This window comes from Diadema antillarum, unplaced genomic scaffold, assembly GCF_040938485.1.
Source record: "Diadema antillarum isolate AM-2024a unplaced genomic scaffold, OU_Dant_1.0 seq00001802_RagTag, whole genome shotgun sequence".
In the NCBI taxonomy this organism is placed as follows: Eukaryota; Metazoa; Echinodermata; class Echinoidea; order Diadematoida; family Diadematidae; genus Diadema; species Diadema antillarum.
This window is the reverse complement of record NW_027272478.1, coordinates 383,429-407,722: the sequence shown is the minus strand read 5'-3', so window position 1 is coordinate 407,722 and position 24,294 is coordinate 383,429. Positions and strand designations below refer to the sequence as shown.

At 37.8% G+C, this 24,294-nt stretch overlaps 1 protein-coding gene across 1 annotated transcript in view; it reads right to left on the bottom strand.

Moving 5' to 3' along the window:
• Nucleotides 1–24,294, bottom strand: part of LOC139712412 (homeobox protein PKNOX2-like) — a 42,521-nt gene that overhangs the window by 4,798 nt on the left and 13,429 nt on the right. Inside the window, exons 2-8 of the mRNA XM_071624234.1 lie at nucleotides 10,293–10,493; nucleotides 9,043–9,214; nucleotides 6,050–6,189; nucleotides 3,852–3,936; nucleotides 2,801–2,875; nucleotides 1,918–2,013; nucleotides 1,234–1,518 (exon numbers count right to left, since the gene is read on the bottom strand). Of these exons, the coding sequence (XP_071480335.1) occupies nucleotides 1,234–1,518; nucleotides 1,918–2,013; nucleotides 2,801–2,875; nucleotides 3,852–3,936; nucleotides 6,050–6,189; nucleotides 9,043–9,214; nucleotides 10,293–10,468 (1,029 nt within the window). The 5' untranslated portion in view covers nucleotides 10,469–10,493. The remainder of the gene's footprint in view (nucleotides 1–1,233; nucleotides 1,519–1,917; nucleotides 2,014–2,800; nucleotides 2,876–3,851; nucleotides 3,937–6,049; nucleotides 6,190–9,042; nucleotides 9,215–10,292; nucleotides 10,494–24,294) is intronic.

Sequence of the window (24,294 nt, the reverse complement as noted above, 5' to 3'; positions counted from 1 at the left end):
AATCTAAACAAAACTACACAGGACAAAGAATGATGGTCATAACATCATAAATACTTGTAGGATACAGTCCAGACATCATTATCCTTTCTGGAGTAGAAGCTACTGCAATGGCTTGGTAATCAAATCATAGCTCACACTGGAACACCTGAAACAATTGTGGCATGAAATTTTCACCAACTGGAGTCGACGGCCTTTTTCGCAACATGAAATGTAATGCAAATTGCCACTGGCATTCAATGCATATAGTGTCGCCAAGAATTTCACATGCATTTTTATCAATTTTGCAAACTTTGGTTCTTGTGAAATTAACGAAATTAAAATGCACATGAAAATTTCTGGTTTCACAGCACTTTTTGACATCAAACAGATAGGAGTTTAACGATGAAAGCCACTTATCAAAGCAAACATCACATTCTACAGATTCCCATAGCCATGAATAAGGCTGCGTGAAAAAGGCCTTAAAAGAGAGGTTACGTTGAATCTCACGGTTCAAACGGATTGTCCAATTTTCCACAAACTTTCACGAATGTGTTCTACTAATATTACTGCATTCACTCAATCCACATGTTTTCGAAGGTGGACTTGTCCTTTATGATAAGTTGTTGTTGTTTTTATCTGAATTTACGCTAAAATAACTCAAGATCAAAGTGTTGGCTTCCTGCAAAAAGTGTAAGAGCAATATGCTTGTTCCCTGGGACTACTGAGATAAAAATTGCACACTTTAAAATATGAAATATATATGAACAGAATTTCACTGTTAACAATTTAATCCTTCAGTAATGCTCTTGTCAAAACCCTCACAACACCATCATCTTAAACTCCTATTGACAATGCATACAAGCATGTCACCCATGAGACTAATAGAGTTAGTCCCTGCTAGCCCCAAAGATACATCCCACATCCAACAACCACCACCACTGCTAGCCCCAAAGATACATCCCACATCCAACAACCACCACCTGACTGGGGTGTCTGTGGTTCCCCCCCCCTCCCCCACCCCCCCCCCCCCCCCCCCCAAGGTCATGAGAACAACAAGCAACAACTCAGCTCCAGCAAACAAGCCACTTCACTCATATTGTAGTAAAGATGACTTCCCTTTGTGAGGTTTCACCATCTGATGGGCTATATACAACTCAATATTCAAACAGAAGAACAATTCCCTAATACATTAGATGAATTTCTCCCTGAAGAGCTAGTAGTCTTCCTTTTCCTCTCAAGAACGGTGGGACTTACTACTATATGTTGGAAGAGCCACGATCTCATAACAGTGGTAGCGTGTTTCGGCAGCACCCCTCTTTTCGGTTTCCTCTTGTTCAAGAGGTCGTTGACCTCCGCGGCATCCACCATGGCCGCCCGGAGGTCGTTCTGGGCGAGGGCCAGGGAGGTGGGCGTCGGCTGGACGGTGCCCTGGCCGTGGGATATACCGATCTGCGAGAGGGGCGTGGAGCCATGGATGATGGGCACCACCTGCTGGGGCTGGGCCTTCTTCCGGCTGATGTGGGCGTCTCCTGGAATGGACTGCAGAGGAAGATGAGGAATTAATTAAGATACAGCTTTGGCGGTGCAGTTGAGGTTCATGGAATTTGGGGAGAGAGAAAATGACAGTGATGATAAAATCAATGATGACAGTAATAACACTGCTGATGATGCTGATGGTAGTGACAATGACGATGATGGATATTGCAATGTAGGCTTATAAAACAATGGTCTGTGCTCTGAGGAAAGCAAAATGAGGATTTCATTAAAATATCAATCTAATTAGAAATCACGTTTTCAGATTTCTATATTCTTTTTCTCTCTTCCAATGGGTTGACAGATTTCACATGTCCTTACAACTTATGACAAAATGTTTTCAATAGTAATCCATTCACTTTTCAAAAGCTTTCACAAGGTTTTCTACTCCAAACTGAACCTCACCTGTGCTAGAATGCCCTGCGGTGTGACCACGCCCTGTGGAATGACTGGGGCGTAGACCACTTGACCAGCTGAATTGACCACTGTGGCCGTCTGGAACTGAGAACCATGAGGGGAACAAATTTTACATCAAATCAAAGTAAGACATTGAAATTTAAAGAAAATAATCAAATGTCAAATATCAACCACATATTTCAAATATCCCAGTGTATTTCGTGATACACTCCTGTATCTACTTCCTTTTCCTCCCACTTGATTTGACAGTAAAATGCAACAGGTTTGGTGATATTGGTTACTAAGTCCGGCAATCTCCATGCAAACTTCAGCAATATTCTGTCACTGACAGCCTGTGTGTTAAGAGGCTTGAATATTACTGTCATATACAAATCACAATCATCGCTGTTGGGGTGACAAATCCTCATATCTCAAAAATTTCAAATGTTCAGGAGACCTAAAAAAAAAACTGGCAAAAGAACTATAAGAAATGGTATTGCCTTTCCTCGTAGTGGCTTCTATTTTGGGGGTACGAAAGACAGAATTTTGACAGGACATCACTTAATTGATTACACACCTCCAAACCTTTGACTGAAAAATAGGGATGATATGGCTCAAAAGTAGGAAAGAAAGAGCAGCTCCTATAGGAGAGAATAGTAAAATTATCAAGAAAAATAAGAAACCCCTATTGAAACGAGGGCTAGGAAAGGTCAAAAATTCAGATTCTTTCCTATAAATTACAAATGGAAGGGAGGTTTGTGATTATTTTTTTTTTTTAAGTGATTTTTACCCAAATTTGAGATACAAGGTCTTGTCATCCCACCAACATCATAATCATACCTAATCGGATCTCAGATTCGGAGCTTGTGATATGAGAACCAAGCACACTTACTTGATTAGCCTGTGAGTGTGAACCGTGCTGAAGAATAACAGTACCACTATTTGGGGTAGATGTTGGATGATTACCCTGAAAGGAGAGAGAAAGAGACCGTGGGAGGAGAGGGGAGAGAGAGAGAGATAGAGAGCAGAAGATAAAAAGAGAAAGATATTGAGAGAAGTGACATGGAAAAGAGAAGAAGAGAGAGAGGGCAGAAGATAAAAAGAGAAAGATATAGAGAGAAGGGATATGGAAAGACAGAAGGAGAATGAAGAGAGAGAGAGCAGAAGATAAAAAGAGAAAAATATATATGAGAGAAGAGATATGGAAAGAGAGGAGAGCAAATTGAGAGAGGGCAGAAGATCAAGGAAGAAAGATATATAGTGAGAAGAGATACGGAGAGAAGAAAGTGTAGAAGATAGAAAGAGAAAGATATACAGAGAGAAGAGACATGGAAAAGAGAATAAGAGAGGAGAGAGAGAGAGAGAGAGCAGAAGACAGAAAGAGACAGATGTAAAGAGAGAAGAGATACAGAAAGAGAGAAAAAGAGGGGAGAGTGGATAGAAAGCTTCCTTTATATTAGCCAGTCTAACAAGTGGACTTATGATCTACAAAACAAAAGGTTAATTCTATGACAGAAACCATGAATTAGGAGCACATTTAATGTCTTCACCAATATACCCAGGAGATGCATATATACTGTAAAAGAGGAACTTCTACAGGACTAATGTTTCATAGTCAGATGAGTAAGATAAATTTTGCATGTTTTTAATTCCGAGAAAGTAACATAAGAAAAAAAAGCATCATGTTACACAAAATAAGTAAAATTTTCCACACCACAAGAATTTCCACTTTTACAGTATATGAAATTCAGATTAGAAGCTGTCCATGGAAAGAGATTGCAGTCGAAACCTTTTTACCATGAAACAACTAGTTCTACCCAGAAAATTAGGAGTGAAAAAGGTATTAAATGGTGCCTTGTTTCTAGAATGCAAAGATGAAAGGGCCTGGGCTAAAACTTTGGCAAGATACAAGTTCTGGATTCAAACCGCCGTACTTGACTTACCTGGTTCGGTTCTGCTTGGGGAGGGGGTTCCAGATCGAGATCTCCATTAAATAAGTACTGACTGTCGAGGGATGCCGACTCTCCCCTGTAAAACAAACAAAATGTTAGAACAGTTACTGCAATACCTGAAACATTCACAGCATAAAACGTTTGCAAATTGGCACTGACTGCTTTTCTCACGGCACATAATGCACTGTGTAGAAAAAAACCTTTGTGTGCATTTTGCTTTTGTGAGTCTCGGCTCCTTGCAAAGATCACGACAGTTTCTTGCAGGGACAAAATGTCTGGTTTACAGTACTGCATTGGGGGAAAAGAAGGGGAGTGATAGAGTATAAACTGCAAGAAAAGGGACACCACTGCTTGAATGGCTGGCTATGTCACAAAGCAAATGACACTGCATCCAATAACGAGTGAAAAAATGTCGCTACAGCGACTGGTTATACCCCCGCCAAACAACATTTCATAAGCTTTGGTGAAAACAACATTTCATAAGCTTTGGTCAAAAAACTGAGGAAGTAGTTAAATCCGCAAGATCTTTCCTTGATCTTCTGCCATTAATATGCCGTTACCATGGCAACGTACTTTCGGGTACTGTCGAAAAATGTGTCTTGCACATCTACAACCAAAGGCACACATCTGTACCAAGTTTCATGGAAATTGGGCAAAAACTGAGGAAGTAGTTTGCAACACAAAATTTTCCATCATTTTGGCTCATAATATGTGAGCTGTTACCATGGCAACATACTTTTTGTCACTGTCAAGAAATGTGTCATGCTGACCTATATCCTAAGACAAACATTCAATATGAATTCCATGAGAATTGGAAGAACACTGATGAAGCAGTTTTGCCATGAAGCATTTTGCCCTATATTTTACCAATAACATGCCGTTACCATGGCAACGCACTTTTTGCCACTGCGGAAATATGTGTCTTGCACATTAACATATTCAGATGAACATCTGTACCTAATTTCATAAAAATTGATCAAAAACTGTGGGAGGAGTTCGCGACGCAAGATTTGTACCCATTTTTGCCCATAATATGCCGTTACCATGGCAACATACTTTTGGGTACTGTCAAAAAATACGTCTTGCACATCTACAACGCAAGGCACACATCTGTGCCAAGTTTTATGGGAATCGGTTGAAAACTGAGGAAGTAGTTCGCGACGCAAGTTTTGCAACGGACCGACCGCCCGACCGCCCGACCGCCCGACCGTCCGCTGATTCCTGATATACCCCCTTCAAACTTCGTTTGGCGGGGGTATAACTATGCTGACACAGGTTACAATGCTCTTTTCTAAAACAATTTTAAGACCTTCTTCTGTAAATAGAGTACTGCAGATTTTAAAGGGATGACAACTCGAATCACTGCATTTAATTTGTAAATCAAATATAGATCCGTTATGATGAGCAATTGAGATGAACAATTCACATGTACATATGGTAAGTTATCTATATGTACATATGGTAAGTTATCTATGATACATGTGTCTACGCATCAAAATGTCACACTGCATAAACTTTTCACTCACCGATAATCAGTTGATGCCCCTGCCACAACATGATATCAAAAACATTTTCCTCAAGAGACATTCATAAGGCTTTTATCTGAACTAAGTTACTCAGTGTCAGTTTTTGTGATGGACAGGAGCAAAAATGACTGTGCATACACCCCAACCCCCCCAAAAAAGTTACATTTTTGCTCTTCGTGAAACTTAGTCTAGCCCATTTACGAGAATTAGGTTAGACACAAATAGGTTAAAAGGATGGTATAGTTTTGATTCAGATGGGGCTTAAAGTTTCCAACTTTTTCATGAAATAATAAGAAACCTCTGACTTATGACATAGGACAGAGCATACAATTTTAAGAGGAATTCAAAGTTTATTTGAGGAAAATTGGTTTTTAAATGGCTGAGATATCCAAAAGCAAAGCGGTCCCAATAAAAGGTGGGATCCACCTTGTTTTAGGATCACTTTGTTTTGTTTTGTTTTTTGTTTTTGGATATCTCACCTATTTTAAATCCAATATTCATCAAATAAACTTCGTATACCTCTTAGAATTGTAAACTCTTTCCTATTTTTTAGGTGGTTTCTAATTATCTCGCAAAAGTTAAGATCTGCATCACTCATCTCAACCAAAACTATACCATCCTTTTAACTGAAATGAAGAAGGCAGTATCCGTGCTACCACTCACCTCTCGTCCCGTAATAAATTCTCACTGTGCATTTTACTCTTCAAACAGGTAATGTATCTATGACAGAAGTCTTTACACAGTTCGTTGACCTTTTCTAGTTCAAGGAGATGGATACGTAGTACTTGGATAGCTTTGATCATCTGCAAAGGAAAAAAAAATAATAATAAATGAAGAAACATATAAAAACTGATGTAATTAAAAGATGTCCTGTAAGGAGAATCTTGTTGAACAAAGATTTTTTTTTTTTTTTTTTTGGGGGGGGGGGGGGGTGGGGAGCAATGTGTAGATAAGAAATACATACCTGTTATTTTGGGAATGTTAGTTTCATTTTTTTTTTTTAAGCTTGGCTTACAAACGAGCAGAATCATAATTTGCCCTAACATCATCTAAAAATAACCAATTCTGATCACACTTTGCAAGCTCTGAAGTGACATTCACATACATTAAAGGGGGCAATCCTAAATGCTCATTATTCAAGTAAACTGAATATTTTATCTCTTGTTAATCTACCTATTCACTTTAAAATACATGTACCTATAAAATAGATTTCTCCATCAAAAACACAATAGTACATGAGCTGTCCCCATGAAATCATAATGAAGTCATCAAACATTAATTTGCAGATTTTTATATCAATTTAACAACAAGAGACCTGCGGGTCTAGCGCTCACCTGAGTATCGCAAGTTCACCTTTCACGCAGTCACTAATCATTATTCACAGCTCTACCAAAATTTGACCAGGCATTCTCAAGTAGAAGATGAAAATGTACATTAAGGGCCCAAATTTTTTTAAGATTCCTAAATTTTGGGGATTGAGGGGCCCCCTGGGGCCGCATGTGGGGTATGGTGCCCATTTTAATGAATAGAGATCCTAACCCCCTAGGGATGCTACCTGCCAAGTTTGGTGAAAATCCATCATGAGGTTTTCAAGAAGAAGATGAAAATGTACAATTTAGTCCCCCATTTGGACCTCCCCACCCCTCCCCCTCCCCCACCATCAAGAGGGGCACCCCTGAATCTGCTATGAACAAACTTGAAACTACAGTTATGTACTAACTCATAGTATTATCTTAGCTCTATCACTTCTGATTCTAGAGAAGATTCCTTAATTTTGGGAGGTTTGGGCCTCTTGGGGTCTTCCAGGTGGGACTTGGCGCCCATTTGAACAAATTGAGATCCTATGCCCCTAGGGATACTACCTGCCAAGTATGATGAAAATCGGTTATCATGGGATTCTCAAGAACAAGCTGAAAAGGTACAATTTAGGCCCCATTAGAAACCCTCCCCACTACCCTTGCTGGGTTCCAAGGGGGCACCCCTGATTCCACCATGAACAAACTTGAAACTACAGTCATCAATGTAATAACTCATAGTATTATCTTAGCTCTATCACTTCTGGTTCTAGAGAAGATGATTTTTAAAGATTCCTTAATTTGGGGGGGGGGGGGTTGGGCCCCCTGGGGGCCCCTGGGTGGGGCATGGTGCCCATTTTAACAAACTGAGATCCTAATCCCCTAGAGATGCTACCTGCCAAGTTTGGTGGGGTCTTGCGGTCTTCAAGAAGAAGATGAAAATGTAAAAAGTTTATGCACGACCGTAAAAAAGAACAATCGCAATAGCTCACTTGAGCCTTCGACTCAGGTGAGCTAAAAATGCTGCTGATTCCAAGCTTTGCATTTATACATAGCTTTTGTTAAATCCCCTCCCCCACTCACCACAAGGGGACAAAAATACCTACTGCGAAATAAGATATCTGCAACTAGATAAACACATCTTTTGGGGGAAATAATTTTGAAGTATTGCCAATAGATATTCCTAAATGATATTTTACCTGGAGAGCAAAAGTTTTAAATGAAACATAGTAACCTTTGATCTTGAGCTTTGACCAATCACCACTTTCATGTTCTGCAAATAATTGTTTTATTTATTTCTACCCTATCCAATTTCCCCATCATCACTGGACAGTTCAGACTGAAGAAAACACTCTTTATGACAAATATCCAGTTAAAGTAGAGTGACATTTGACCTTGACCTTACAACCGTTTCATTTTTTGGAAAAAAAAAATCTGTTTCTATCCTTCATTCTAATAACACCAGATGTTATTCCTTGATGAAGTGACCGCTGTGACAGCTGAAAATGTCATTTTTATCAAAAGCTTACGGACCTTTGTCATTGAGGGATTTTGCCCAAAATCTCATCGGCGCATTTGCACTTGTCTGGGCCAAATACCGAGAAAATCAATGCAGCGTTTTGTCTCGAACAATGACAAAGAGATATGGAACGGACGGACAACCAACCAATCTCCAAACACACCAAGAGCATAATGCCTCCAGTATTCTCAGGGATGAAAAAATGAAGGTATAATGAAATCAAGGCATTCAAAATATCAGTGAAAGCTCATTATATACAGTACTCTGTTCTTCTCATGGGATGTACAACATGTAATATGACAGCCATATGAACAAGAAAAGACACTGCTCAGAAAAAAATAAAAGATTCCACTTCACTTCTCCGCCCAAAGAGCAAGGCGATAAAACCCTGTGAAGTGACCCGTCCTTCACATGCTCCGGAAACATGGGCAAGTGATACCAACCTCTTGTGGTTCGCCTCTGGTGGTAACAATATTCGGCTATCGGTTTCCACCTGGGCGCATTTTGCCACATGAATGAATATGTATGAATGAGTGAATGAATGAATGAAAAACTTAATGAATGAATGAATGAATGAACAACTAAATGAATAAATGAACAAATGAATGAATGAATGAATGAATGAATGATGAATGAACGAACAAATAAATACATGAATTAAGAAATGAATGAATGAATGAATAAACAAATGAATACATGAATTAAGAAATGAATGAATGAATGAATAAATGAATGAATGAATGAACAACTGAATGAATGAATGATGAATGAATTAATAAATGAATGAATGAGTGAATGAGTGAAAGAGTGAATGAGTGAAAGAAGAGAGTGGACTCTCTTACCAGGTTGTCAATTTCAGCATCATCGATGAAGAATGAACTGCCTTCCCTCTTCTGCCTGTTGACAAACTCCTCAATGTCCACGTCGAAGCTGGCAGACGTTGGCGGGTCAGGACTTTGCGTGGCTTGTTCACACTTCTCAAACAGTAGGGCCATGAGTGGAAATAGCGGATGCCTGCAATCAACAACAGAAGTGTCTTTAGAACCCAAAAAATTGTCACAGACAAGACTAGTATGTACAATAGCATTGGAGTTATATAACAAGGGGTTCTAAACCCCTTCGTTCTTACTGTTCCCCACGTCACAGGGGAGGTACCATGACCTTCCCCTCCAAATCCATAGTGTGGACACTCACTGGGACTTGTCACTGGGACTGGGACGAGGTAATGTTACTTCAGAACTTAACGTCTTGTCTCCATACAAGCGGTACTACAATTTAACTCCATATCCTGTATTGGAGAAATGAATGGAACTGTTTGAATTATAATAAACAAGTGGCCATTCACAAAAATATCATGCCGCAAAAAAAGAATGTTGGCTCCAATTCGCGAAAATCTCATGCCATGAAAATATCTTGCTGTATGGTAGTTAAAATAATACCACAATTCAACACCAAACCACGGAAATGAGATTCCTTGGTCTAAATGGGTTTGATACTGGTCAAAAAGTCTTCAGGAATTCACGGAGACTCGCAACCCCAAACATCTCTAAACCCAGAGATTCTCCTGTCTGGAAATCTCAGCAAACTGGAAACTACCTCAGGCAGCTTTAGATCAGTGACACGAATGCTAAGAAAGCGGGCAAAAAATGGTGTTCTATACATGCACGAAACAGCTTTTTCCATTATCCGACGCGAGAGGTTCCGTCTTGTTTTATAGTGTGCTAATAGCATCTCAGATCTAAAACTCGCTAGCTAATACAGTGTATTATGTGCACTACACGGGCATCACAAGTGCAAAAAGCAACGTCCCTTGCAGTTGGAATCTAGCATTATAGATGCTTGTTAGATAAAGCTCTGTATCGTCACCTATTTTGAAACATACAATGGTTTATATGTACATGTGAATGACCAAAAAAAAAAATGTTGGGCAGGAGAAATTTAGGTTTAAGGTGAGAGCAAGAGATGCATAACTACAGCAGGAAAAATTCAGACTCAAGTGTGAGAGCATGAGATTTTGCAAAATTGGCCTCAAAGCAGAAAGAGGTGAGGTCTCCGAGTCTCTTCATTGGTGGGAGTTGGTCTGCAAACTCACTGGTAAACCGCCCTCTTGTCTTTCTCCAGCTGGACCTGCAGCTCCTCTGCCTCCTCAGGGGTCAGGTTGCCCACGGCTTCGGTGCCCGCCTTCAGGATGCTGGCGGGAACGGTGCGGGTCCCGGCGGGACGCAGCTGCTGCTTGCTCTCTTGCTCCTCCCCGCTGGACTGCTGCATCTTGCTCCCACGGTGACGTCTGCTCCTGGTGGTACGGGGGAGAAAGGAGAGATGAAGATCATTAACCCTTTGCATCCTTAGGGTGCCAACTGACTCAGAAAACCCCATAGCATTTTACACACAGTCTAAAGTCTGTGGCACAGAAAGGGGTAATCTGCAGATTTTCTATTCATTATCTGACATTGGGGTTACAAACACTCATCTGGATTCTAACACAGGACTGCACACCCAAACCCATTTTTTTCTACCTACTGGTCCAACCTGTCTGCCAGACCAGTAGGTGCCCAGTTTTTCCATCATTTTCTGGTCCATTTCTGAAAAAGTTACTGGTCCGACAGTGATTTTTACTGGTCAGGGACCGTCAGACCAGTGCCAGTGTGCAGCGTTGTCTAACATTTCAAAAGAAAAAAAATACACAGTGTTGCTTACAGAAGCACTCCAGAAAGGATGTTTTAATCCCCAGTAAATAACTTCAATCATACTGCATGTTGTTGAACAATATGAGCGGGAAATACTTTGGCAGAACAATCACTTCAATGAAGAAAAGAGAACAAAATCACCCTAATATTGCCCTATATTCACAAAGCTTTTCAATAAAAAGCTCATGAACAAAAGATGACTCACATGTAAAAATGTACAGCACAGATGACTTGCTCCTGAACACATGAATCTACACTGTATATTTCAGAATATATGATTTCATCTCTCTTTCTCTCTCTCTATCTCTATCTCTCTCATTTGGTCCAGTAGAAATACATTGAGTATTCTGATTTTTCTATCTAGCCAACCATGCGTGATAGCTTTCCCAACAGTCTGAACTTCAACTTAAGTGACTGACCATACCCCCAGTTTAACAGCACTAGCACTCACAACTAAATGGAATATTAAACAAAACAGTGAGGGGACCCTAGGTACAATCAATGGCTTTGTGCAGTAAACAAAAGTATCACTGTGTAGATAAATCTAAACAGTCATTAAGAGTATATTGATTCACCACTATAAAGATTGAACTTTACAGGTTACTCTCATTTCAAGTTACTATATCTAAAGGTCCTCAGATCACCTCAATAGGCATATTCCTTGTGATGGTAGTTGCCTTTTCTGGCTTCATAGTATACAGTATGTGAATATCACTGGAAATATGGGTATTGCATTTGAGATCAGAATCATATACTTCATATTTTATGGAGGTTAACAAAATAATGATTTGAACTTGCATGTCTACCCTCGAAAAAGCATGAAAACTAATCTTTATAATCAAAATGGAGCCAGCAAGCTTTCAGCAGCCATAGTGCATCACCATCATATCCAGTTCCTTTCATACTGTAATGGTACCGTAAACTGGGGGGACATTGGACAGGCGGGTGACTTTGGACAGTTCAGAAAAAAAAGATTGTTTCACTTACATTTGTTTTGCTGTTGGTTTTTCTGAAAATATTTCTGTAGGTTATGAAAGGGGGATATGTGAATATTTGAATGACTGCACTTCTCTTGTATATTGCATTATCTTATATGTTTTTTGGGATTTTCTTTGCAGGGTCCATGGAATGCTTGAATTTTGTGGCTGTCGAACTTTTGGTACTCTAGGAATACGGAACTATGGAAGCTCAAGCCTATTTGTTGGATAGTGAACATGAAGTGGTCATGACCCCACCTGTATACTCAGGATACCTGACCACCCTTACAAATTTCAAAATAGGTCATGTCCAATTTCACCCCTGGATTTGGGGTCACTTACGGGGTGACTTTGGACACCACAAAAGTACCAAATGTTCGACGGCTATGCAATGTTTTTTCTTTCTTTTACATATGAAATAGTCAGTTAGGATGGGGAGATCATGTAAAAGATGATCTGGGTCAAGAGACTATAGAAACTCTTCAGAAGAAAGCATGAAAGATGCTGTGAATGCTTGCAAAATGGAATGTCGATCAGGAAAGCATGCGCAGAATTTAACGTTAAAAGAGGGACTTTGTGTAACAGACTGAACAATTGGCACACAGGCATACAAGATTTCCAGTAGATATCGGTTTTCAGTTTGTGAACCTAGGTCCAAGAATTTAAGCAAATATTTCCTGTATTTGGTTTCACTTTTGTGATTCCTAGGGCAAGGAAAACCTTGTATTTCCAATAGACATTGGTTTAAAATTTGTGATAACTAGGGCCAATAAAAACCTTGTGTTTCCAGTAGACACAATTTCGTTCTTTCTTTCCAAAGGCATTGAAAAAAAAATGTATTATTTTGCAAACATTTCAAACTGACCTAAAGTTACAATGAACATCATTCAAAGAAAATTACGAAATTTTCTTGTAGAACTACATACCCCGGTACTTGAATCTGGCCAACCTCATGTGTACATGCATTTCTTAGGGTAAAACCCCAAATTATTCTTTGAAATGACATGAAAATTATCCATGACCCATTTAAATAGTAGTTTACCTTATTAACATCTGTAGAATTTGACAACTCAATGATAATGATGGTACATGTACATTGTACAATACCTCACTAATCCATGTGATCAAAGTTACTCACTATCCTAATTGCAAGAAAATTCATGCAGTGCCTTGTTTAAGTAGCATCCTTTTTAATTTTAGTTCTAAACTATAATAAATATTTAGGTTTTTTGAAAATTCAGATTTTCAAATGTAGGGGTACCAGTAATTCTAGTACTAGTATCTTGAAAAATTGTGCAAGCAAATATCTGTGAATGCCTCTTTAAACTGAAATTCTTCACATGTTCATTACTGCAGAATTTTGCTTCTAAAAACTACCATACACAATGTATAATTCATTAGTGTGTATTTTGTATTTTGTAAATCATATTTGCTGGTTGTTGTGAAACATTTCAACATGTTAGAGTTGTTAAAACTTTTTTAAAAACTTGTTAGTAGTCAAAACTACCCCCATAGGGAGTTTATCCTTGGACACTCAACAATCCTGCAGGGTATATTGACAAGGTGTCTATAGTTGTCCAAAGTCCCCCCGACCCCCGGGGGCACTTTGGACAAACTTTGACCAAAAAAAATTAAGATAAAATAGAATAAACTGAAGAAGTCTCTATATGGCGTTATATCCTCTTTATTAGTACTTGTTAAACCCCACATTAACCCCAGAATTCCTTTGTTCTTAATGAAGATATTAATAAAGATAGTTCAAATTTGTCCAAAGCCACCCCGGTTTACGGTAGTTCTTTAGTACCTTATCACAAACTGAGTATCATTTTCATGCATTGTATGTATTGGCCTATTATCATATTTCAACTTACAACTGGATGCTCGTAATCATCCTATAACAGCACACTGTATTAGTATCAGCGAAACAGTACAGAACATACAATAACTGTCCTAAACACACACTCACAACACAATTTCTATTCATATATGCAGTGATATTTATCATCTGTAAATACCTGTATCCCACAAATAAAACAAAAGGGCAATTCCGCGGTTAGTAACGTTACATTTGAACAAATTCAGATATTTGTTTTTACTACTAAATTACCATTTATTCTTTTCAAGTCAAAATTATGTCAAAAACATGTTCATCCTTCCCAGGTTTATGATACAGAAAAGAATGAATACAATCCATGAAATATTAGAATTGCTATGGCAACTTAAAGGGCAGGTTAGTAACGTTACGAAAAAAGGACATGACAAAAAAATCAATGTCTTGTAACAAAAAGTGTGCAAAAATTCAAGTCACTTCAAACAAAGTGTTGCATTAATTTTAATTATTGCATCATGACAAATGTTCACATAAATTTTTTTAGCAGTTCGACCAATAATTTTTTAGCTAGACCCCCAAAAGCATGGTTAGTAACGTTACGGTTAGTAACGTTACATTTGTCCGGAGTAATTCCGCAGGTCATTTCACCCTTTTGTAATTGACAAAATGTCACATGACTTCTGGAGTATTTAAATGTATTCATCTTTTACCCATTAGCAAAACTTTGAGGAAAAAATTTCAAAGGAACCCACTGTAATTTGCATTTACGTGAATTTCAGCATCCCCAGTCCCACATGTACATTTTAAATGATGGTTTTAGATCTCGCGAAATCAATTAATACGAAAAATAAAATCTACTGAATTTGAAAGACCTTAATGATTGGTGAACATCCATGGCATTAGTTGGTACCTAAATTAAAGAGTACGATAAAGAGGCACATTTCTTTTATCCATGTCATGTCCACCTAACTGCGGAATTGCCCAAAAGCTGTATCTATGCTATTCGGTCATCAAAATCAGGCTAAGATAGTGGAGGGACAATATTTGTGTACTAAACACGTACACACTGTAAAGATCAGTGGTAAAGGTATACACATTATTTGTTAGGGCTATCCTCGAACATATCTGAGCTCAGCCAGCCTTCCCCTCTGCAGTATCCCCATGCTTCTAGGACTTAGAGGTTTTATAGGGTTTATGCATGTTGATCTGTGTATATTCATGATACCCTCAACATCACTTTTACGGTAAAACGAATATCTAGAAACATTCCATGTATTTTTTAATAATTTTTCTTCTATTTTTCTTCAGATTACTTGGATACGCCTACAAAAACAAAAACAAAAATCCAAACCAAGACTCTGGTTGTGACCTCCCTGAGACCAAGCGTAACTTGCATGTTCCCTCGCCATGTCTTTTGTTAGTCACATTAATATCACACAAACATTCAAGTTATGCTGAGTCGAGGGGAACATGCATTCCAATGTCTTTTGTTAAACATATCAGTACTTTCGCAATGATTTTTTTCAGATGAGGTCACAACCAGAATCTTGGTTTGGAAGGTTTTTTTGTGGGTGTATCCAAGTAATCTGAAGAAAAATAGAAGAAAAATTACTGGTAGTTACAAATATATGGAATGTTTCTAGATATTTGTTTAACCACAAAAGTGATGTTGAGTTGTTTATTTGCCATAATGTATTAAAGGGGTACCAATTTTACTGTTCTATTCTCTCATTTTCCCTCATTATCTATTATCTCCCCTTTTCCCATTCCTTACATAAATTCTCTCAAGCTATTCATGATTATTCTAGAGTAGTATCCTCTTTGCAACAAAATAATAAATTATTTATTGGTCAGTGAGTCATGTCATGATCAATCTACTCAATATCCATTCCCAACAAGATTTAACATTCAATATGGCTGTATATAGCATGTGTCATCGAGCAGCATAAGGAATTTTTTATTCTTGCCTATTTTTCTGTCATTTCATGTCTAGGCAAGACACACAGGCCTTTCACATTTCCAAAACTCATTTTTAGTCATACAAATGTATTTCTTGACCCCGGGTTCTGGACACACTTCATGCAAATGGAGAGCAGAGTTTTGTTTTAGTCCGAGTGCTACCTTCAGTCATGTTCTCATCACGTTTTACAAAAATGAAATAGAGTCAAACTTGCTTACAATGTAAGTCGACCTCACATAAGTCAATTAATCACCTATTAAAGGACAAGTTCACCTTCATAAACATAAGGATTGAGAAAATGCAACACTATTAGTAGAACACATCAGCGAAAGTTTGAGGAAAATTGGACAATCGATGCAAAAGTTATGAATTTTTTAAATTTTTGTGTTGGAACCGCTGGATGAGGAGACTACTACAGCTTGTGAGTCATATGCGTACAACAGTATAAAGAAAATGTAAAAGAAAATTCAACATATTTTCACTTTTTTCGCATAATAAAAGAGCACTTGACTTGCCTCTTTCTAAAGGCAGGGGGAATAATATTACCCATAACATTTGTCGGTAACGAGTCAGGGGAATGTGTACTTTTTTCAAAAGATGGAATTTTGCGAAATTCTCTTTATATTTTCCTTATATTGTTGTACGCATGTGACATCTAAGTTATTCATCAACTGCAGTAGTCTTCTCATCCAGCGGGTACTGCACAAAAACTTCACGGATTGTCTGATTTTCCTCAAACTTTCAATGATGTGTTCTACTAATATTGCTACATTCTCTCAATCCTTATGTTTATGAAGGTGAACTTGTCCTTTAAAGTCAAAGGTCTTTTCAAGTCCTCTTCTCTTAATACTCTATCGATTCTCATCCCTCATGATTCGAATTTTCTCTAAGTGGCAGCTATTTCTTCAGTCCAAATAGATTGGACTTGGGCAAGGCTGGCTGTACAATACATGTGTACGAATGCATGCACACCTTATATAGTGTATGTGTGTAAATTACAGCGTACACAGTTAAAAGCGACTACTGTATACACCGAATATTTCGTGAGGTTTTTATTTTCCCGAATTTCGCGAGTCAGGTGCTATTCGGGAAATTAAAGACATGGAAAAATAATGACTGTTATCCCGATATGGATGTGATGCACATACATTTCTCCGTTCAGTATAGTGCTCTGTATGATCGCGATTCTAACCACTCGCGAAATTGTCCTGAAGTCCCAATTCGTAAAAATTTAGACTCACTAAATACAGCTCTGTAGGCCTGTATGGCGTATACAGCCTTCTGCTAATGTGAGAGGCCTGCACTGCATTGCTCCATGGTCACTGAAGAGCTGGTGTCCAGGATGAGCTGGACGGACGTGGTTGTGGAGCATTCTTTTACTACTCTGTTCTGAATCAGTGGCTGGTTTCAGTTCAAGAGAAATCTTGATAAACATGTTCAGAACCATGCCTCTTGGTATCAAGTACAACATTACGTATCATAAGTCTTAAAATATACAAGGATCATACTTCTTCCAAACATAATTCAGAGATTTTAATCCATAGCCAATCATTGTCCAAATGTCTTTCTTTCCAATCAAGTTTTCATTGTAGTTCAATTCTGGGCACATTGTTTCCCGGTACGAAGGTTTGACCCTAGATGATATACACTGTAGCTGAGGAGGTGTATGGTGCATAGCATCACATTGTACGCATTCCCACCATTGTGTGAACATATTACATTGTACTTGAATGCAAGCATAGCGAGACATTGATTGACGGTGATCGTGAAGTTTGTAACACAGATGTTGTGTGAAAGAGCGTAGCAGTTGGCAGTCAGCTAATAGATTCATTGCAGGCCGAGAACACTGGGTATCATCTGCAGGGAATGCATTTCAGAGATATGCCTAAAAAGGCAATTTTTAGTGACCACCCACCCCCCCCCCCCCCCCTCGAACATGCATCATAACTGATTTATTTCTTTTGTGGCAACTTTTAGAGAGTTCATCTCGATCCCCTGGTTTCTTAGTTCTCAGAAAGTTTTTGTTGTTGTTGTTGTTGTTCTTGCTGGGTTTTTTTTTTTTTGAGAAAGAAACATATTACAGTAAAAGAGGTCAAATATAAACACTTTCAAAAAAGAAAGAAAGAAAAGGAATAGCCTACAGTTCCAAAGGTCACGCAGTAATATACCTGTACCATATCATATATCATATTGGATTGGTGGTCCATGCAACAATAGTAACAAACAACTACAGAACTTTGCTGACCGACCAGCACTGAAGTTGTATGGTACAATGCAAAGTGTACTTAGAACACAGCTGAAAGAGACATTTCCCTAGAATTTACATTACATTGTATTACAGTAGTTTGATTATTTGGTGATAGTTCTCGAGTGCTTATTGATTTAGTCTTTAACTTTTCATACTGTTATACTCTCTTATTCAATTCAAATAAATGGTGCACTATTCTTTGAGGATTCCCTAAAGCTAATCACAAAGTGAGGGTACTGGAACTTGGAAAGAAAACCTGCATTAAATATAAATGAAAAATTCACCATTTTTCACCCTTATCCTTCTGCATCTGTGGGAATAAAAAAGCTTTGCATAAAAATAAAAATAAAATCTGCATTTAGATGCAATGTACATTGTACATATCCATGGTTTGAATTTCTAATCAAACACGTGCAATGTCTACATGATACCACATTTATGTACATACATATAGGCACTACATTGTACCTGTATAAAATATTGTACTTTTCAGAAAATAGCATTCCTTTCAGCAAAAAGTAGAATGGGAAAAAGAGAAGATCAATTGAATGATCGATTAAATTGCTACATTCATACATCTTGTAAATCAAGGCTATTGAATCGATAGTTGAGGATTAATTGCAGATATTATATAAATGTATTCATATAGGCTGAAATCCACCCCCCCCCCCTTGTACAAGATTATGTCAGCTATTCAAGGGTATTGTTCCATATCTACATTGTAGCATTTTCCAACACTAGAAGTTGTGTAGCACATAATGGTACAGTATGTAAGTTCATTTCATGCATGCATGGGCATGATTCTGTCAGAACAATCAACTGAAAAGTTCAAGGTAAAGTGTAATGTCATTCATGATTAGTCAAGAAGAACAGCAAAGAGAAGAAATCAAGGATAATGTATACCAAAACTTTACAAAGGATATCATTACTATATAGCCTTCTTGTAAAAAGGATCTGAATACACAACTTTTCAGCCCAAGAAAAATAGTTATGAAAACCTCTTCTTTACCCACTCCCACTCAGTTCTTGGAAAGCAAAAATTAGATAATAAATGCAATTTGTTTTGGTAAGAATCACAATGAGGGTTTAAAAGAAAGAGAATGAAAATAATCATTAAGTCGACATTTTTTTTTGGGTCATACTAGTTTTGTAAAGACAAACATGTTTTATATAGCTCATGTATATTTAATGTACTGTATGTCATAATATCTCTCCTAAGATAGTTTGCCATAGCAATCAAAAGAATAGATGCTTTTGCACAACAACAACAAAAAATCATGAAATGAATATCATTATCCGTGACATTAATGGACAACCTCATGCAGTTAAATTTCAAAGTGTACAGCTCAATAAATCTTTCACAGCATGTTTTACATTTTCTTTGAATGTTTTTCTTTTTTATAATCAATGTTTCTCTCATACAAATATGAGGATAGCTAGGTCCTATATGTTCCTCTGCAATACATTTTGCAAACCCATTGCATAAATGCACCATTTTTCAGATCAGTTATATTCTTTTATCATATTCCTGCATGACTCCTGGTACCTACAAACCTTAATTTGCTTTCTCACAAAAAAAAAAACCTTAATCTAAGCCATAACTTTAAGTAATCATGCATTCAGGTCAGAATGCAGCCAGTCAGACAGACAGACAAAAAAAATGCCTGTTTCCCTTGAGCGAACATGTTCTGAGGCATAATCTACAAATGTACAATACTGGAAGTATGTACTCCAGAGTGTGATAAGTCTGGGACAGTCTTGCAGACTTTATACCACACAACTGGCTTGACCTCATGTCATCAAAGTCTTGGAATGAGACTAGCAGCAGGGGGGCTTACACCAGCTAAAACAAACACCCAAACAATGGACCTGTCAATCATCCAGCCTGTGACCTTTGGTCCCGACCTGGCCTGTCAATCAAACAGGACTGGCGCTATTAAACCACAATCAAAACAGAACAATCTGGCTTTTCATGGGGAGAAAAATAGAAGTCTCCCCCATCACCCAGTTTGCACTGAGAAATGAACTGTATTCGGGTTCATTCACGCAAATCGCAACTCTGGTTCTAAACTTTAGTCAAGAAACGAAAAACGCTGGAAAATGTGCTAGCAAACAACTACCTGAAATAATGGAGATTTTGAACCTTCAAAGAGCATACATACATATTCCATACCTCTGCATATACATGTATGATTGCATAAAAATTGAGGGTGCTGCATGTGGTTGGACCTACTACTCATTGACCGCCTTTATTTGTAACCACCATTTCAACGAAAATATTCAACAGTTACCTCAATTTCATCTCACTTTGGGAGAAAATACCGCAGATCCTTACCCCATGCTCAGATTGTCGCTCCATATCCTACGCACGAAAATCTGGGCAATTAACACACAGGAGGTTTTTTCATGCGCCCGTGGTAGCTCATTTTTTAAACCGACCGCCCGTTTTCCCATTGAAAAGCACATAAATCCAGTGAAAGGGCAAATATGTGTTAACAATAATTATGTGTATTACTAATGAGGATTTTCTTCAATTCTTTTTCCTCCTGTTTCCTCAAGTTATTCACCTGTATCCCCCTAATTTTTTCTTGATTTGTATTCATGTTCGAATGTTCCAGCGTATTGCGCCCCGTCCCACGCCTATTTTTTATTTTATACACGAGAAAGCCATTGCGCGAGCGTGGTCGATCTAAAAATAGGTGGTCGATGAGTAGTAGACTCACTACACTCCAAAGTTGTATACAATGCACTTCACATCTTTTTAATAAAGTATTGGCTTTCTATAAACTGCTATCTCCTCAGAATATTGTTGAATTCAAATTCCACAATCAATCCCTGTTTATCATGACTACTGTAAAACGAGGAATGTTCGCATGCATTTTAATTTCGTGAGCCCCAAGATTCACAAAATTAAAATCCAGGCGAAATTTCTTATCTACACTATATGCATTGAACGCAAGTGGCAATTCGCGAAAATTTCTTGCCACGAAAAAGGCCGTCGGCTCCAATTCGCGAAAATTTCGTGCCGCGAATATATCATGTTTTACAGTAAATCATAATCATTGCTGTCTTTTCTTTTTGAGGAGAAAGAAGACTGATTGTGATTATGGAATCTGTCCTATGGCTTGACACCTCCAATGATACACAACATCTATCCTGATAATTCTTTTCAAAGGCACCATACATTGAGGGTGTGCCCCTATTTACGTCGCAAAGGACATGCTCTTCAGCTCTGAAATGCTATAAGTTTTTTAAGAAATGCTAGTTGTCATCATTCCATAATTGCTCATTTACCCATTGTGCTGCTTATGTTCAATGTTTTGTCTCATGTTTTGCACCAAAAATTTCTACAGTCTGATGTTTTTCAAGCTTTGCACATGTTTTTCCCATTTTTTATTACATTTTGTATTGAGCACAGAACTGCCAACATTGGAAACTAGTTGAGAGTGAGACTTTCATAGGCCAATGCTATAATTTAGGAGTCAAAATGAGTGAGATCAACAGAAATGCATGCAAATGAAATAAAGTTTTAGAGTGAGAAAGGACCAAAATGAGCGAGTCTCACTCTCAATGAGTGAGAGTTGGCAGCCCTGTGAGCATGACCACAATTCTTGAGGATGTTGCTCAAGAATTGGAGCATGTTGCAGTGATATGCCCAAACCCCTTATGGACCTCCCTGAAGGCATACAAAACATACAGGTAAACTGTACCATTTTCTTACCCCCCCCCCCCCCATTTCAACTCATAGTGATTTCATGAAGATCAAATCATGTATATATATATGACGAGTTTGTTTGCAAAAATCAATGTCCATTTCTTAAGATTTTGAAGTACGGTCTCTGTCATAAAGTACCAAACAATACCTTTTAAATGATATATTGGTCACTACATAAAAGTACATTTTTGAAGTTATGGTCAAAAGGAGCACAAATTTTCATATTATTCTCTTTCTTTTTCTTGACCTTTAATCGCAAATATTGCCATTTGGCAAATATGGACTTATTGGTTTTTGCGAACAAACTCTTCATATATTCATAATATGTACTTGTAGGTGCAGCTGTACATGTATCATACTTTGGTTTACTACTGTTTGTATTAATTGCTTCACGACATATCATCTTCTTGTACAAATTGTTAATGCTACTTTGCAATCATTTTGTATTATTTGGATATGGAAATAAATAAATGAAATTTAATTCATCCATCATTTCTCAGACAACCATCATCTGTCATGTCTGTGGTCATTTTTTAACTCTCCCTCATCGCCACCTCTCACAGTAACAGGTTGTTCCATTTATGATACAGGTATGTAACCACATGATGTACTGTGTACAAATGTGGTAATATTGGGGAGAATAAACATATTTTATCATCCCTGGGGTGACAGACCTTGTATCCCACAAATTATGAATTTTGAGGAGAGAAAAAAAAAAGTTGTTTTTTGCAACGTAACATCAATGTCGATGTCAAATAATGTAAAATCATCATTTTGGATTACATTGACGATTGCACTGATAAAGACTCTTATCAGTATTAGTGATACCCAAGTACAAGTACATGTATATTCAAGCCAGTTAAGATATGAGATCTTGTCACCCAAGAGATGTTCTATAAGTGTACAACAATGTATGTGCTTGCCTTCAACTTGACTGTATCATGTGTCTTTCTTGAGTTGGTGTCCGTAACCAGGGTGCTATTAAGGGCTCACACGGGTAAATAATTCCCCATCTAGAGACATGTGTTAAAATTCAAAATTAAAAGAATTCTGTAAAATAGCGGGGAGAAATGAGGTGTTTCACTAACCTAGAGAAGTGAGATATACCCTTTCATCCACCAAATTTACAAGGCGGATTCTTCAGCTCAAACTCTGTCCAAGGGTCTGCAAAGCCGGACTATGAGTTCTTTTCATTACAATAAACACCTATTTTCTGTACATGCACCCAATGAAATATAGTCCCTTCAAATTCCATGAGAAAAGCTTTCATCTTCCAACCAAAATGCAGTTTGTAGAGGAATTCATACTCAATATCTGCAGCTATTCACTTTTTGCCAAACTGCATTACTGATTTTTAATTAATTTTTTTCTTCATTCATTTTGATATCTTTGGTACGATTTTGTGAAGGGGTCTTGGACATTCCATTTTATTTACAGGTGTGAGCTCTTAGAATAACTTTTTTTTTCTTACCACTTGCCTAGTAATTCAAGCAGATTTTCAAATTCTTCCAGAACATTTGCCGAAAAGAAAGTCCACAAAATAGAAACTGATATAGAAAATCATTAGGAAGTCAGGAGCTTAAAGTTATGGTACAGTATTGGTGGAGATGAAAATTGGGCTTTAACTTTTTTTCGAGATACCAAGAAAAAACTTATGTAATAGTACAGGGCATACCATTTTAAGAGGAATTCAAAGTTTATTTGATGAAAATCGGGTTTGGAATAGCTGAAATATCCAAAAACAAAGTAAAACAAAACGATCATAATAAAATGTGGGTCCCACACTTTATTAGGATCACTCTGTTTTGGATATCTCAGCCATTTCAAAATCAATTTTCATCAAATAAACATTGAAATCCTCATGGAATTACAAGCTCTTTCGTATTTCAGAAGAGGTTTCTCACTATCTCACCAAAAAATGATAAAAACCTGAAGTTAAGTCTCAACCAAAACTATACGATCCCTTTAATAAAACACAATCATCTGAATAAACAGCACGCATTGATTCGCATACGTAAACACATTAAAGTTCACTGTATTATGACAAACTTGGTTTGATCAAGTGTTGGTGCTGCATTGCATTCAGGCTTCTTCACACAAGTATTGGAAAGTTGCTCACTAAAATTTGGATTACATTACGAAACAGTCATTACCACTGAACTTCTGTACGGTTGAATTTGAGGGTTTGTGGGGGGAATGAGAAAAAAAAAGGTGGCTTCAAAACTTTATGCTTGTCCAATTTATCATTCCAAAACATTTGCCCGACTTTCACTTTCACTTGCCTCGGGCAATTGGGCAAGCATCTTGATAATATAGAAACACAAAATTTGTAGCACTAGATTTTGTGTTCTCAGTCAAGTGTGAACACAGCACATTGTCACCACAGGTAGGACAGCTGCACTGTCTTCTTCTGACTCAAAAATTTAATGCGAGCACTTGTTATGCATGAAATGAGGGTCATGCAAGAAGCGCAGTACACTTTCGATATTTCAGCGTTGAGTAGTACTCATTGACAACAACAAAAAGTACAATTTGTCAACGATGATAAGTACTGTATGAACATGATCATACAATGTAGCTGGAGAAATTTCACCGATTATCAATGGCAGCTAGCACCAAAGGCAAAGGCATCCTGTGTGAACACAGCTCACGTACGAGACTCGATATGAAACGGCA